Below are 16,934 nucleotides of genomic sequence, written 5' to 3' on the forward strand. Positions count from 1 at the left end.
GCTGAAAACACATCTCTTTCATCTTCATTTGACCCTCTAACTCTAGCACTCTCTATTCTAATGCTACTTCTAATTTTATCTGCTTGTTTTTTTTTTATTAAAAAACTTGACCCTCTAACATTTGCACTCTCTATTCTATTTCTATTCTAGTGGCCAATCCATCATTTTTTTTGGAGAATTTTTATTTATTTATTTTTTAATAAGTATCGGTTCAGGCACCGTTTAGGCACCGGAACTGTTTTAAAAGTATCGATTTGGCACCGGTATCGAAAAAAACCCAAACGATACCCAACCCTACTTGCCACTGTCACCTTTGGCTTGCTTAGTTGGGGTTTCTGGCAATATTGTCGGCTTGATTGCACAAACACTACTTGAGTTTAACTGAAAAACTGACTGTTTACTATTGTCCTCCTACATTATCGACTCACTGTTTTCCTGTTTAACACTGTAAAGCTGCTTTGACACAATCTGTATTGTATAAAGCGCTATATAAGTAAAGGTAAAAAAAAAAGTTTTGTGCTGAATAAAATATGAACTGTGCAAATGTATATTTTATCAAAGTGATGAAAATGTCAAGTGGTGTCACCATCAATTATAAATTAATTACATATTTTTTCTTAATACATGTGAGTGTACAAAAAAACGTATTTTCAAGGTGAAAGTTTAAAAAATTATTTCTTAAAAATATATTCAGGAATATTTGTATGAATTTACAGGGTCTTTTTAAAATCAATTGAAGCATTAGTTCTGGCAGGTCACGTCAGTCAAGCTTGCATCAGCTGACTCTCAGCTGATCCACGTCTACCTATAGGAATATGACGCCTATCACAGCATCCCTATAAGGTCTAATCAGTATTATTCAGTAGCTTATTGCTTTGCTCAGGAGCTAATTACCCTCCTACATCCCCAGCTCCTCCTTTTGTCCACAGTCAGGACTTGGTATTCTGATATTTCTCATTGAGCCAGACTTCTTTATCCTGAATTATGTTGCTACATTAAATTGTCATTAAGAACATTAACGATATCTGCTACATTTATGTTGGTTCTGTTCTGTTTATTCTAAGGGGGTTATCACTGCTCAGCATGGATGGGCAGGGCGTTTTTTGCCCAGAATAGTACCATACCGCCAACTTAAACTGTATGCTACTTGTCAATCATCTTTGACGACAGTGGTCCTGACAGAAATCTCATTAAAAAAAAAACCTTATTGACCTTGGCACAGTCATGAGGGTGTGTTTTTTTTTCTTTATGTTTCTGCACAATGGTTGCACAACATGACCTTGGTTTGGCAAATTTTATTATTAGGTATTTCACTAAATCTATGATTAAACTACTGCACTGCTCATTTCTTTCTAAGAAATATTAAAAGTAATTATTTCAAATTACTTGTTTTTCTTTCCATGAATTTCATTCTTTTAATGAGGCTTTGTTCTTCAACATGATATCATGTCATGCATGAATTGCATTTTCTTATGTATTTTTGAATAAATAAACCAGTTTAAAAACTGGATTGAATACTATTGGAATTGTACCCTTTTTCTCCTCCTCTCTCTTGAGTTTATCCTCTTCATATTCTTTAGGCAGCTTCTCTTTCTTCTCTTTCTCCACGTCGCTGTGCAGGTGTTTAGTGGTGTAGCTGAGGGTTGGCGACAGCAGAATCTCTCCATTCCTACACAATTCATCTCGGATCCGGATAAAGAACTGCTGGAGCTCCACAGAGTCCTCAAAGATCTCAGAATCCGTCCTATGACACAAATTAAAACATTTGGTATTGTGAGAAACCAGCACTTTGCCTCTCCAGGTACATAAATGAGTGAATGAATAGCCTCACCTGTGCAGACGTCTGGCTTTCTCCAAAACTTCAAACATATGGTCCTGGAACACGTCTAGTCTCCTGTAACGCCCCTTATCCACGTTGGCTCTGATGATTTCAAAGTTCAGTGGAGTCTTATTGGGATTGTTGGGATCAACAGCTGGAATCTCCGCCAGTGAGTCACTATAGCAACGTCCCTCGTCGTCCTGGTGACCAAGAACTGAGACGAAAAGATTGCGAATGAGCTCCTGGATGAGCCGTGCAACATCTGGGACATTCGCGTCATCACCTCCCTCCAAGTCTCTCCTGGTCTCCAAAAGCACTTTGTGAAGCACCAATGCATCTTTGTAGATCAGTGATTCAGGTTCGTTGTAGGTGCACGCGTTGTTGAACATCAACACTAAGTCTTCCACCAGAGCATCAACATCCTGGTACTTGTTGGCCAGCATGTGGCTCTTCACCTTCTCCATGTCTATGGGTTTCTTGATAGCCACATAGTAGTCTGGAAGCTCGGCGCGGGATGGAAGACGGAGGAAGATTGTGCTGAGACGCCGTCCACGCTTGTCGGTGTAGTTCTTCACTGCTTCATAGAGTTCATTGAGTTTCTGCTGCAGAGGAGTCAGGTACTTGGACTTTTTAGGAGAGATGCCACTCTTGAGTGTACAAAAAAACGTATTTTCAAGGTGAAAGTTTAAAAAATTATTTCTTAAAAATATATTCAGGAATATTTGTATGAATTTACAGGGTCTTTTTAAAATCAATTGAAGCATTAGTTCTGGCAGGTCACGTCAGTCAAGCTTGCATCAGCTGACTCTCAGCTGATCCACGTCTACCTATAGGAATATGACGCCTATCACAGCATCCCTATAAGGTCTAATCAGTATTATTCAGTAGCTTATTGCTTTGCTCAGGAGCTAATTACCCTCCTACATCCCCAGCTCCTCCTTTTGTCCACAGTCAGGACTTGGTATTCTGATATTTCTCATTGAGCCAGACTTCTTTATCCTGAATTATGTTGCTACATTAAATTGTCATTAAGAACATTAACGATATCTGCTACATTTATGTTGGTTCTGTTCTGTTTATTCTAAGGGGGTTATCACTGCTCAGCATGGATGGGCAGGGCGTTTTTTGCCCAGAATAGTACCATACCGCCAACTTAAACTGTATGCTACTTGTCAATCATCTTTGACGACAGTGGTCCTGACAGAAATCTCATTAAAAAAAAAACCTTATTGACCTTGGCACAGTCATGAGGGTGTGTTTTTTTTTCTTTATGTTTCTGCACAATGGTTGCACAACATGACCTTGGTTTGGCAAATTTTATTATTAGGTATTTCACTAAATCTATGATTAAACTACTGCACTGCTCATTTCTTTCTAAGAAATATTAAAAGTAATTATTTCAAATTACTTGTTTTTCTTTCCATGAATTTCATTCTTTTAATGAGGCTTTGTTCTTCAACATGATATCATGTCATGCATGAATTGCATTTTCTTATGTATTTTTGAATAAATAAACCAGTTTAAAAACTGGATTGAATACTATTGGAATTGTACCCTTTTTCTCCTCCTCTCTCTTGAGTTTATCCTCTTCATATTCTTTAGGCAGCTTCTCTTTCTTCTCTTTCTCCACGTCGCTGTGCAGGTGTTTAGTGGTGTAGCTGAGGGTTGGCGACAGCAGAATCTCTCCATTCCTACACAATTCATCTCGGATCCGGATAAAGAACTGCTGGAGCTCCACAGAGTCCTCAAAGATCTCAGAATCCGTCCTATGACACAAATTAAAACATTTGGTATTGTGAGAAACCAGCACTTTGCCTCTCCAGGTACATAAATGAGTGAATGAATAGCCTCACCTGTGCAGACGTCTGGCTTTCTCCAAAACTTCAAACATATGGTCCTGGAACACATCTAGTCTCCTATAACGGCCCTTATCCACATTAGCTCTGATGATCTCAAAGTTCAATGGAGTCTTATCGGGATTGTTGGGATCAACAGCTGGAATCTCTGCCAGTGAGTCACTATAGCAACGTCCTTCATCATCCTGGTGACCAAGAACTGAGACGAAAAGATTGCGAATGAGCTCCTGGATGAGCCGTGCAACATCTGGGACATTCGCGTCATCACCTCCCTCCAAGTCTCTCCTGGTCTCCAAAAGCACTTTGTGAAGCACCAATGCATCTTTGTAGATCAGTGATTCAGGTTCGTTGTAGGTGCACGCGTTGTTGAACATCAACACTAAGTCTTCCACCAAAGCATCAACATCCTGGTACTTGTTGGCCAGCATGTGGCTCTTCACCTTCTCCATGTCTATGGGTTTCTTGATAGCCACATAGTAGTCTGGAAGCTCGGCGCGGGATGGAAGACGGAGGAAGATTGTGCTGAGACGCCGTCTACGCTTGTCGGTGTAGTTCTTCACTGCTTCATAGAGTTCATTGAGTTTCTGCTGCAGAGGAGTCAAGTACTTGGACTTTTTAGGAGAGATGCCACTCTTCCCTGGAATGAAAGTGGCACATGGTCAGTCGCAGCTTCCTAAGAGGATTGGTGTTATGTAGACTGAAACCCACAACTCCTAAGACTTAACTCCAAAAAAAAAAAATTTTTTAATTCTTAAAATACTTTCAGTGTAACATGCAACAAATAAAAGTATTTGAAGGTTGAAAGGAGTAAATATTGTGGCTCTGAGGAGCTTTCACAAGATTGCTTCATTAGTTTGAGTGGTCCAGTTAATCTAATGGCGTGAGTATGGGGCGGGACTACCTATAAAAAGCAGGACATTGACTATACATGCAAATGGTGCGGAACAGGTACTAGAAAAGTTTAGGAAACGTCTTTTGGGAATAGAAATTTCTAACTTTTTCGGATTATACTACAATTGGTGATTTGTTGTAGTCTACCAATGATAAACTGTCCCACAAAGAGTGTATGGGGGGAGTGTATTATTTTGCTACATTTCTAAACATTAAACCATCAAGCTTTTACTTTTGTGGAAAACCACAGGAAGCACTGGTTTATAAGCACTTCTTAATAAGAGGATAACTGGTGCATGTTCTCTGCCCAAATGCACACGTCAAGGAACCCAAACTGAGCACATGCAGAGTTTATTTGGAGCAGAATTTACTGCGAACCAAGCCACTCCAAGACACTGAAAACACCAAATCATAAGCTGCTCATGTGCAAAACTACACAGTGCTGTGCTTCACTCTGAAACACGAAACCCATATATTTATTGAATTAAATTGCAACCTTTATTATTTGATAATCGCACTAAGCCATATTGCGATTTTGTTTGCTGTTTTGATTAATCACTGAACCCTAATTCAAAGTAAGGTATACACATACAATGCTTTCAAAACATACTAATTTTCAGCTTGGGTGAAATTATGTCATCGTCATCCGGCGGAGGGCCAAGTTCCCTTCGTTTTTCTCTTAATACCTTCTCCAGAATGTTGGCGTCATTGTAAACCTAGAGTCAAACCAACAAGCTAGTCATGAAATAACAGAGCAGCTAGTATTTATACAACAAAAATGAGCTCAAAAAGCTAATTTACTCTATACAGTCTTTCCAATCTTAGTAGTAACCTTCAAACTCACTTGTGAACCTTCTTCATTGTAGTGACGTGCATTACGGAACATCAGCTTCATGTCCTCCATCATGGCGTCCTCGCTGGGGTATCTGTCAGAACGGATGTTGTGGTCGATGGTCCTCAGGTCCACTGGTTCCTGTATAATCTTGTAGTAGTCCGGGTAGTCTTTTTTTGAGGGCTTGACCATAAACAGGTCACAGAGTCTCCGGCCTGTGCCCATCTCCCGAGCCTCTGCCACAGCAGCGTACAGAGCCTTCATGCGGTTCTTCTTTGTGTTCTTCTTATAGCTGCCAGATTTGATACGTTAGAGGACCAAAAGCAACTGTCACCTTCTCATAGCGTGAAAGTTTTAAGACTATAACAAGCTCCCAACATATAAGTATTTTTACTAATGCTGTGAATGTACCTTTTGCGCTTGGTGCTGCCCCCATCAGAAAGAGTAGATGACAGCATGCTATCTCCATCTTCATCATCTCTCCTCGTCAGTTCTTTCCTCTTCATCTGAATATATACACACATATACCCAAATATAGATTGCATCTGGATTCTTTCTGGATGTCAAATGTTGGTCGAGCATGTTCACAGCTGTTGGGATGAACTATATATAGTTTCCTATATACAGTATAGTTCATGTTTATAAGCCCTCAGTTCTCCCTTAGGCTTTGTAAGTTTTTGTTTGTAGATGGTGGTTTTCTCCTTAGTTGTTCCTGTTTCCTGATTAAAAGTATATTTCCTTGCTATTCCTCTTCAATAGAGTTTCTTCTTGAAACCACATTACGTAACAATAATACAGATATTGTTGTTATAATTTAATACACAAGATATTGTTGGCACAAATTAAGAATATTTTCCCACAACTTGTTACATTGTGTCCACGTTGTACTAATTTGTTCTGTCATTTTAGTTACATTTTTGGCCATTAATATATCTTGGGAACAACTTCTTAATTTGTTTTTTGTTGGTTTCAAGGGATATTTGTCTTCATGAATAAGAGATAAGAGGGATTGCTTATGGAAATTAAAGGTTTATGGGATGTTGTTTTGAAGCAGTGGAATAATAACACTTGCGGGATTTGTGTTTTTCAGACAAAGTCTTATAATTGAAACAGACGCATCTAAGATTATTCAACAAACTCTGCTCCTTTTTTTATCATCATTACTTCGTCTCCTGCTTCTGCTCTTCACTTGGCTTTACTTAGTCAACTTCTTGGCTGATAGAAGACTGTTAATACAGTTTTAATACATAACACTGGTTTTGGTACCAGACAAGACTTGCTGTTAACAGGTTTTGGGTATTAGACAAATTTGTTGACTAGTTGTTCTGTTTCCAGACAAAATTGATTTTTGAACTCTGATCTAATGCAATAACATTCATGCACTTTTAAGAGTGGCTTAAATGGCCAAATACTTTTTGGGGTTGCATGTACACACAAAAGAATCATTATCATTCAGTTATGTCAATCAATATTCTTTAACTCTCTTTTGTTCTTTGAGAAACTTGTCAAAGCACAAAGGATTAATTCCAACTGCACTGGCTATTGAGTTACTGTAATTTACTTGGAACGTCTTTATTTGGAATGGATTTACATTACCTGCAATATATGCTGCAACTTTAGCACACGTTTGTAGATTTGAGAGTTGGGAACATTGTAGCGCTTTGCGTTCTCAAACATCAGGTTGAGGTCTGTGTCTATCTGTTCCACACTTTCATACTCATTGTTCTTCATCCTACTCCTGAGGAGAGATAAAATACGTCACTGTGTGTTCAAAACTGAAGAACATGCATAGATGTTGTCCTACTGTACCTTATCTGCTGGAGGGAGATTGGATGGCTGATTTGCTGGAAGTAGTCGGGGTAATCTTTCCTGGAGGGAAGCTGAAAGAAGGGCTCGGCTAAAAGCTGTCCCTGGTTGTTCCTACAGCCCCGCACTGCCTCGTACATCTGGAAGATGGGGTTGCTCATGTCCATGCTGGAGTGGATGCTGTCAGCTTCTGACTCGCCCTCATCGTAATGAACAGAGCCTTAAGAACATGCAAACACTCCTCTAATTACTATATAAGCCAATAATGAGACATCAAAACATAATATACTGATGTTACATCTCTTCAACAGTTCTATACAGATGTCATCATGTGTGACGTACCAGTTAATATGGCGTCCTCTTCACTCTCTGAGCCATACTGTAGAGCAGTAGTGATGGAGGAGAGTCGGTCTCCCTGTGCAAACCTTCTGTTCCTGTTCACAAACACCAGTGCAAATACAACACTATGTGTGACCCTGGACCACAAAAGCAGTCTTAAGTCGCTGGGGTATATTTGTAGCAATAGCCAAAAATACATTGTATGGGTCAAAATGATAGATTTTTCTTTTATGCCAAAAACCATTAGGATATTGAGTAAAGATCATGTTCCATGAAGATATTTAGTAAATGTCCTACCGTAAATATATCTCAGATTCCAGATTTTCAAATAGTTGTATTTCAGCCAAATATTGTCCTATATTGTCCAAATAGTATCCTAACAAACCATACATCAATGGACAGCTTATTTATTCAGCTTTCAGACGATGTATAAATCTCAATTTTGAAAAATGTACACTTAAGGCTGGTTTTGTGGTCCAGGGTCACATATGTCAGAATATAAATGTTTGTTTGTAGATTAAAAAAAGTAAAAATGTTAAACCAAACACGGGGGTGGCACCACATGACAGTGATGATGGTAAAACCACGACACTGTTTTATATATTACGGCACTGAAAAAATACTTAAAAGAACAACATGGTATCACAATGTTACATTCCTATAAAAGATGGATAGAACGCAATGCTGCTTTTTGGTACTTTTTAATAGTATTTGTACTAAATTAAAATGTAAGAATAGACAGGGGTGATATCAGATGGTAGGAGAGAATGATATAATTTAATAATAATTAGAGTTAAGAAATAGTATTATATTATATAACTAACAAATTGTGGTAAAAATGTGGTCAAATGTAATCCATAACATAACTTAACATCCTGATGCTGAAAACACATTTGATATAATTCAATAATAATTATAGATACTAGATATTATATGATATTATACGGTACATTGACTAAAGCTAAAATATCTAGCTAAATAAAATTAAGTGTGTTATGGTAACATGAAATCCGTAACATAATTTACCTGATCCTGATGCTGCTTTTAATAGGTTCCGAATGTTCAAGCTCCAGTTTTCTCTGTGCAAAAATCTTTTTGATGGTGTTTGCATCCTGGAAATTCACATATATGAGTATGAGTATAAATATGAATATAAATATAACTATAAATATCAAAAGAATTTCAGTGACACCTTACTTTAAATACTTGTGATCCGGGTTCATTGTAGGTTTTGGCATTTCTGACTAACAAGTCAATGTCTTTAGTCATATGGTTTACACTTTTATAGAAGCCCATCTAGGGACAAAAAGAAACAAGCTTCAGTGTCAATCCATAATAAATGGCAATATTGTATATGAGCATGATCATAAAACAAGATACCTGTATTCGTTGTGCAATGGTCTTCAGATCTATTGGTTCTTTAATAACAGCATAATAATCTGGATATTGCTGAAAAAGAATGTTTAAATGAATAATAATAATAATATGATATTTTTGTGCAAGTGCTGAAATGAAATTGAGAGGACTACCACTTTAGAGGGAAGTCTCTGGAAAAGTTCACTAATGAGACGCCCGTGTTCGGTGTACATCAGCACAGCTTCCAGAAGCTGCCCAAGAACTTCCTTAAGACTCGAGATAGACTGTAAAAACAAAACGAACCAGAATGATTTGTCTGGACACATCTAAAACGCATTAGTACAGGTCCAAAGCAAGAGATGTAGGACAATACTGAGACAGGCGGATGTAGAACGACAGACAAGATCTGGGGCTTCTGACCTCCTCCTCTGTGGCCCCTCCAGGGTTTTCCTGTGAGTCGTCATCGTCATCGTCTTCATCATAGTCCCCTCGCTGCACAAACTCATTTTTGGTGCGAATATACAGATCCCACAGTTTACAAGCCGCTCTGTACTCCGGAGTTTCTGGCTGCACAGGAAAAAAAGGTTTCTGTGTATTTTTTGGAATAAGTGAATATCTGGTGGAGCTACAGAAAGAATACAAGAAACACCAATACATACAATGATTAAATCAGAATTTGATATATACACACTTTGTAGTATGTCTTGGCATTGTTGAATAAGAGCTGAAAATCAGCTGTGAGCTGCTCAACGTCGTCACACTCCTCCATCTTCAGCTTCTGCTGGATTTTCATCATGTCAATGGGCTGAGACACCACATCATAGTAATCCGGCTGGTTCCTGTAGGGAAGCATTATCTGTGTTATCCATTATGATGTTACCACTTAATTAATTTTTAGTTGATAGTAAACTAACCTATATGGTTAAAGGGCAGAAATCTCTAATGTGTGACTGACCTTCTCTTTGGTGCTCTGATGAAGAGTTCACACAGCATCCTGCCCTGATCATCCTTATAGTCTCTGATAGTGTTGTACAACTCGTGACACACGGCAATCTGTAAGGAAAAGCTTACTGAATAACATCTGCAATTTCCCTAAAGCAGACTGTGAAGTCATTTGATCTGCGAGAGCAGGATCAGGTGAGCCAATAATTGATTTAACTCACATTTCTGCATAACACATGAGGGAAAATGTGTTATTATGCAGTTTTTTAATGTCAGAGACATTAAATACACAAACTCAATTGAACTCACGGGGTCAACAGTGGGGATGTTTGTGGTTCTTCTCCTCTTCCGACTGGTTGAAGGTATGGATGTGGTCTGGCTGTCCTCAAAATCTCCTCCGCTCACACTGCTGGACGGAGAAGTGGCTCTCCGTCGCTTTGAGCCCATTGTAAAAGCCCTTCACACAGAAAAAGGACATAATAACTCAAATAGTCGAAGAAAAAATTACTGTTGAATTTGTTAGCGGTACAGTATTTATGGCTGAGGGGCCGCTCTTACAAACAACAAAACACCATCATAACTACACTGTAAAAGAATATTGTTTTACAGAAAAAAACTGAAATAAAAAACTGTCAGCTGGGGTTGCCAAAATAATTGAGTGAAAATACAGTGAAATGTAAACACATTTACAACCTGCACATTTTACAGTTTAAAACTGTAATTTACAAAATAAAAGTATTCCATTTTAAATTGGCAAATCCAACAGTGCTTTTCTGATGAATTTTCTGCTGAAGGCCTGCTACTAAACTATGTTTTGTACCCGTAACTTATACTGATAACCTCCATAATAACACAGGTGGTAGAGAGGAAGTTACATCACAATCAAAGCCACCACAAGTAGATTTTCTGCAAGCTGAGAGAAATACTAGAAGGTGCACAGTGTCATACAAACAACTTCTAAACACCATCATGGTAACACACACTAAAACAATGCATTATACACGAATTAAACAACATGAGTTGTATCATAAAACCCTAATATACATAACTGACAAACATAAACTATTACCACAATTATTTAAATAAAATATCGTCAAATTTGAGCTGTCACAGGGAATCGATTTTTTCACTGTAAATTATAAGATGACTTGTTCTTTTTCACTTCCACAAACTGTACATTTAACAGTTTTTTTTTACTGTAAGGTTATCTCTAAGGGAACTTAGAGTCAACCAATTAACAGCATCGTTACAGTCTTTTACAGTTAACATTTCTATCGTTATTTTATAGTGTACAGTTACAGATATAATTGTGGCAATTTAAGCCAACACTGTAATCAATACATTTCACAAAGAGTCTGAAAACGTCTTCGAATGACATCAAATATTAGTTTATATATAATTCATAATAGTAACAATTACTATAGTAACTTATATTGAGCTTTTGGTTGAATATTTTGGTTGAAACTATGCTTATCATGGGTAAGCCAACACAAATGTGTTTTCAAATCAAATTTCAAGACGTATTTTGTTAACTAATGGATTATTGTTGTCTTTGTCATGAATTAACAGTAAGCTTCTTAGAGTAATCCTACAGTAATACTTTTTATTACTATTTACCAACAGAGTTATTATGCCTAGACACCCATTTGCCAGTGTCGTTTTTACAAAAATGTGCCACGGTAGCCATAATTCCCCTAAAAAAACAATAGTTACTCCAATTAGTATATGTAAAGCGTCTGCAAAATGATTAAATGTAAATGTAAACAAAACCACTGGGGTAAAGTGGTCACTACTATCACAAAAATAAATAAATATCATATTTTCTTTACATTAATCATTATAACTATGGATATTGGTGGAAAATGCTTAGGGTCCAACAGGAAATTGTTTTCAAATCACAGTATTTAATGCAAGTAATTAAATACCTTTTTTACACAATGGAGTATTATTGACGTAGCAGTAATCCTGTTAAAGAAATACTTAAGTACAGTAATGCTTGTTAATGCCAGCTTAATAACGGCATTAGTGGCAACTGATACGTCTAAATAGTCATGTATATCCATGTATAGTCAAGATATCCATTTTTGAAACTGTGTGTAAAAATAAAACTGCGCAAGAAGCTGCATATCAACACGGCTTCTGCCTGATTTTTATTATGCTGTAATTACAATAACATCTCATACATGAGCGATGTGCATCTATGAGACACTGCGTGAACCTGTGATTAGCTGCATTTATTATCATGACCGACGACCAATGCTCTTCAACAGTGTTTGCAGGGTTCCGAGTGTTTGCAGGACGATGATGATGCTGGTGATGAAGGTGGGACCGCTATGTGTCTGACTCTGCAGACACAAGCTGTGTGACACATGCATCAGCACAGGAGGATAAAAACAAAGCCACGCACACACTCACACTCACACGCACTGGGCCATGCAACGCTTTGCGTGATGATGCTCGCGCTTTATTATAGCATGAACCGCAGACAATACAGAGCGCGCGAGCTGCAGGCCTTACCGTCCGTGTCTGATCAGCTGCCTCTGAGAGCTGTCTGAGGACTGACACACACTCAACACGGAGTCTGACTGATTTATTAAATAAAACCAAGAGGGAGAAAAATTAACCCTTTACGGTGCGAAAGCGGAAGCGGAAGTGAGGAACAGAGACACGTGCTGCGCTGTGTGTGTGTGTGTACAGGTTTATATATCCTGGTGGGGACTTAAACCTGACTACACACAGACTCATGGGGACTTGTGTCATGGTGGGGACCTAAATTGTGGTCCCCACGGGTACAAAAGCTTATAAATCGTACAGAATGAAGTTTTTTGAAAATCTAAAAATGCAGAAAGTTTCCTGTGAGGGGTAGGTTTAGGGGTAGGGTTGGTGTAGGGCAATAGAATATACGGTCTGTACAGTAGAAAAACCATTACGCCTATGGAGAGTCCCCACAAGGATAGCTGACCAGACTGTGTGTGTGTGTGTGTGTGTGTGAGAGAGAGAGAGAGAGGAGCGCGTGCTGGAGCGTCGATAGACATGAAGAGACCGAGTGAGTATATAATCTCAAAAAAACTAAAATTAGAATACGTACACGCTTTAACCATACAAACCCAACGGAAACCATTATATTTACCAGTTGCTCGTTATAAGGACGTAATAAACCGTCGGAAGTTGTAAAACACACTGACAGAACTCATGTGTCTGTTTTGTAGAGTTGAAGAAGGCGAGCAAACGCATATCGTGCCAAACGCTTCAAAATACAAAAGAAGGTAAGAGGTTTTAACTGTCCGTGCACGATATATAAGTGAACAGAGGCTTTGGTTGCGACCTGGTTGTTGTCAGCAAACTAGAGCTTAAAATCGCTAACAAAAAGTACCATGGTTTTACCGTGGTGTCCATAAGAGGTTTAGTAAATGCGTGTGTCTCTGTGTGTGAATCCAAGTACCAATGTGATACCTTTTCATACTGTTTTTTTTTATTTTTTATTTTTTATATATTAACTGTATTTTTGCATGTTCCACTTTCAGTGCATTACTGTTTTGTAAGTTATTTATATGTTGTCAAAGTCATGTTATAAGTTTGTGTTTGTCCTATATTAGAGATGTGCCAATATTAAAATTATGGGTGATATTAATAGGTCTAAATTGTTATTGCCAACATTATTTTCATATTTTTGTTAGTATTAAAATTCAATGCTATTTTGCCTAAATAAAAGAAATTAAGTCATAAAAAATGAAATAAAACATTAATATCTATTGTTTCAAATTCTACCAAATGCATTTCAGCTTTATAATCTACTGTGCGTAAAGAAAAACAAATTGAGATAAAATTAATTAAAATTGTATTAAATTATTAGTGTTTTAAGCATATATTATAAGTGAGCATTGGATTAAATGTGGTTTTGATATATTGTGTATTGCTATATTACATTGTTATGCATATATACCAAACTATGCTAAATTTGGGGACAGTATGTTTTTTTAATTTAAATAATTTATTTATTTTTTCAGCAAGGATGCATTAAATTGATCAAAAGTGGAAGTAAAGACTTTGACATTGTTACAAAATATTTCTATTTCAAATAAATCCTGTTCCTTTGAACTTAATATTCATCAAAGAATCCTGAAAGAAAATGCATCATGGTTTCCACAAGTGTGATGATGATGATGATGATGATGATAATACATGTTTCTTAAGCAGCAAATCAGCATTATTAGAAGGAAGTCTGGCTTAATAGCCGGCGTTATTCAGCTTCGCCATCACAGGAATAAATGACATTTTAAAATATGTTCAAATAGAAAACAGTTATTTAAAATTGTAACAGAATCCTGAAAGAAAATGCATCATGGTTTCCACAAGTGTGATGATGATGATAATACATGTTTCTTAAGCAGCAAATCAGCATTATTAGAAGGAAGTCTGGCTTAATAGCCGGCGTTATTCAACTTCGCCATCACAGGAATACATGACATTTTAAAATATATTCAAATAGAAAACAGTTATTTAAAATTGTAACACAATTTCACAATATTTTTGATCAAATAAATGCATCCTTGAGCGTAAGTGACTTCTTTTAATGGTAGTGTTTATGCTTATGTTTGTGTCTTTTTAAATGCTCTAAAAAGTGTCCCGGATGCCTTATGTGTCTAAATCTATTACTCCTCCTCTATTGTAAGGTTCGGGAGCATAACCGTAAATTACGGAAAGAGGCAAAGAAGAAAGGGATAAGCCGAAAGCCGAAGAAAGATATTGGAGTACCAAACAGTGCACCTTTTAAAGAGGAAGTGCTTCGAGAAGCTGAGCAGAGAAAACAGGAGGTATGATTATTACTAAAACCACAGACACTGCAAAACCACGTTTCCATATTACATATTGACTGCACAGTTAATAACTGGACTTCACAGTGTTCGGTGCATATGTTACTGGAACATGCTTCTTTGCACTAAACTGATTGTGTGTTGTTCTCCAAGCTTGAAACTCTGAAAGAGCAAAACAAGATTGCAAAACCGCAAGAAAGAGCTGCAAAGAGGAAAAAGGAGAAAGAAGCAGCCAGTGCTGGAGACGAACCTGCAACTAAGAAAGCTAAAAAGGTAAGAAATGTAGAAATGGTTACTATAGGTATAAGTATTCAACAATTCATCTCCTCTGTGTCTCTCCGCATCACCGTTGCGCCATTTTGGAGAATATGAGCTGAACACAAGCAGCGTATGCTGTTTTGTGTCAGCCACAAGGATACATTTTCTATGTATATTTACGCTTTGATTGAATGAAAACAGCGCATCCCACGGCTGTGGCCGCGGCATTCTCCAAAATGGCGCTACGGTGATATGGAGAGACACAGATGAGATGAATTGTTGAATAAAGTCGTTATTTTTGTTTTCTTCGCGTACAAAAAGTATTCTCGTCGCTTCATAACGTTACGGTTGAACCACTGATGGCAGATGGACTATTCTGACGATGTCTTTCATACTTTTCTGGACCTTGACAGTGTAATTTACTTGGCAGTCAATGGGACAGTCACAAGCCTCCCGGTTTTCATCCAAAATATCTTAAATTGTGTTCCGAAGACGAACAAAGCTGTTACGGGTTTGGAACGACATGGGGATAAGTGATTAATGACAAAATTTTCATTTTGGGGTGGAGTATCCCTTTAACGCTCAGACTTCATACTCTCCTGAATTGGTTACAAAGGAAGTGGATGGAATTTATTCATTTTGAAAGCATCAACATCACTTATGTCCAGTTTCTAAAATGAAGGGGCATTTCATAGAATGTAGCAAAACTTCAACAGTGGAAATACTTTTTCAGGGGTCAATTTACTGTATTTTTAAGGGGGTTAGTTTCTCTTTAAGCTCATACAATAAGAGAATCTTTTCTCATGTGTCTCTTTCAGATAATGTTACAGTATAATGTCCCAGACTACAGAAACTCCTTAGAGTTCTTGACTGCCTTTTCCAAAAAACGAGGCTTCTTGCAGAAAGGAGGCGTTCCTAACACAGAGCTGGCAGCCACACATTCCTCAATGACTGGACAGGGTGAGTTTCAGATGATGTGATGCTGTAAATACACTGTTAAACTTGAATCAGCAGTTCTGGCCTCTAGTCTCTGTCTTCTTAAGCTTTGTGTGATATTGTTTTAGGCCAAAACTGAGTTGCCACAGCAGAGCTCCAGAGCACCAGGGCCTCCCCTCATACCTCACTGATACCATCGTGACTGAACTGAGGTCAGATCTGGATACTGATGTAGTGAGGAAGGGCAACGGGAATGTTATGAAAGGTACGTCTGAGATTGGAATGATTTGATCATCTAATGGTTAGTTTATTGAACAAATCAGATCAGTTTTGATATTTAGTGGTGTGGAAATTAAAGTGTGCATGTCTTCAGGTGTGCGATTCCCCAATCTAGCGAGCAGTATAAGTTTTAACTCAAGGGGCCCCACCGCTGGTGTGCTCAATGTCAGTGAGCTACCTTAAGAGACCATAACAACCACAGTAACAGAAGAAGCAGATGAGAAGGAGATGGATGTGACCACCGACAAAGAGGAGGTACTTCCTATTAGAGACTAGGAATCAATCAGTAATGATGCTTCACACTTCTGTCATCAGAGACGATGAGAAATGATGAGTTTGTTGTTCACATAAGTCCTTGATGACATTCTAATCCAACTCTGATCTCACTCTGACAGAAACTCCAGTAGATTTAATATTCACAAACCGTATCTGAGATCAATTTCATTCTTTCTCAGAACACGCATTGAACGAATCTTTGGGGTCAAGGTCTCTCATGCTGTCAGTTACTACAGAAAATAGTTTTGGCTTATTGCAGTATGTAAAACTCATGTTTACAGTAGGTCTGGGCGATAAAACGGTATCGATATTTATCGACGGTACACCTTCTTCTGCCTTTAAAATCTCTTTGTATACAATCTCTTTGTATTAAGCAATGCATAAATACATGATACTGTTTTGTTCATAATTGTTTATGCAATTTACAAAATTATATTTGATTGATTTGAGTTCATTTAGACGTAATGCACGGTTTTTTTTTATACAGTTACTTCCTTGCGTGACAATTTAATGTGCTGCATTATTTTGCT

At 37.7% G+C, this 16,934-nt stretch overlaps 1 protein-coding gene and 1 pseudogene across 1 annotated transcript in view; one reads left to right on the plus strand and one right to left on the minus strand.

Annotated features, from left to right (window-relative positions):
• LOC107744848 (protein polybromo-1-like) overlaps positions 1 to 12,480 on the minus strand; it is a 26,770-nt gene extending 14,290 nt beyond the window's left edge. The window contains exons 1-17 of the mRNA XM_016558670.1: positions 12,359 to 12,480; positions 10,151 to 10,298; positions 9,855 to 9,952; positions 9,591 to 9,738; positions 9,320 to 9,466; positions 9,073 to 9,183; positions 8,924 to 8,992; positions 8,741 to 8,839; positions 8,570 to 8,655; positions 7,547 to 7,638; positions 7,208 to 7,424; positions 6,995 to 7,136; positions 5,810 to 5,904; positions 5,411 to 5,690; positions 5,177 to 5,282; positions 3,673 to 4,312; positions 3,374 to 3,585 (exon numbers count right to left, since the gene is read on the minus strand). Coding sequence (XP_016414156.1) covers positions 3,374 to 3,585; positions 3,673 to 4,312; positions 5,177 to 5,282; positions 5,411 to 5,690; positions 5,810 to 5,904; positions 6,995 to 7,136; positions 7,208 to 7,424; positions 7,547 to 7,638; positions 8,570 to 8,655; positions 8,741 to 8,839; positions 8,924 to 8,992; positions 9,073 to 9,183; positions 9,320 to 9,466; positions 9,591 to 9,738; positions 9,855 to 9,952; positions 10,151 to 10,288 — 2,680 coding nt within the window. The 5' untranslated portion in view covers positions 10,289 to 10,298; positions 12,359 to 12,480. The remainder of the gene's footprint in view (positions 1 to 3,373; positions 3,586 to 3,672; positions 4,313 to 5,176; positions 5,283 to 5,410; positions 5,691 to 5,809; positions 5,905 to 6,994; positions 7,137 to 7,207; positions 7,425 to 7,546; positions 7,639 to 8,569; positions 8,656 to 8,740; positions 8,840 to 8,923; positions 8,993 to 9,072; positions 9,184 to 9,319; positions 9,467 to 9,590; positions 9,739 to 9,854; positions 9,953 to 10,150; positions 10,299 to 12,358) is intronic.
• A 334-nt stretch (positions 12,481 to 12,814) lies between these two features.
• The window catches only part of LOC107744847 (guanine nucleotide-binding protein-like 3), a 7,657-nt pseudogene continuing 3,537 nt past the window's right edge, over positions 12,815 to 16,934 (plus strand).

Source organism: Sinocyclocheilus rhinocerous, unplaced genomic scaffold (genome assembly GCF_001515625.1).
Source record: "Sinocyclocheilus rhinocerous isolate Xijiao unplaced genomic scaffold, SAMN03320098_v1.1 scaffold3911, whole genome shotgun sequence".
In the NCBI taxonomy this organism is placed as follows: Eukaryota; Metazoa; Chordata; class Actinopteri; order Cypriniformes; family Cyprinidae; genus Sinocyclocheilus; species Sinocyclocheilus rhinocerous.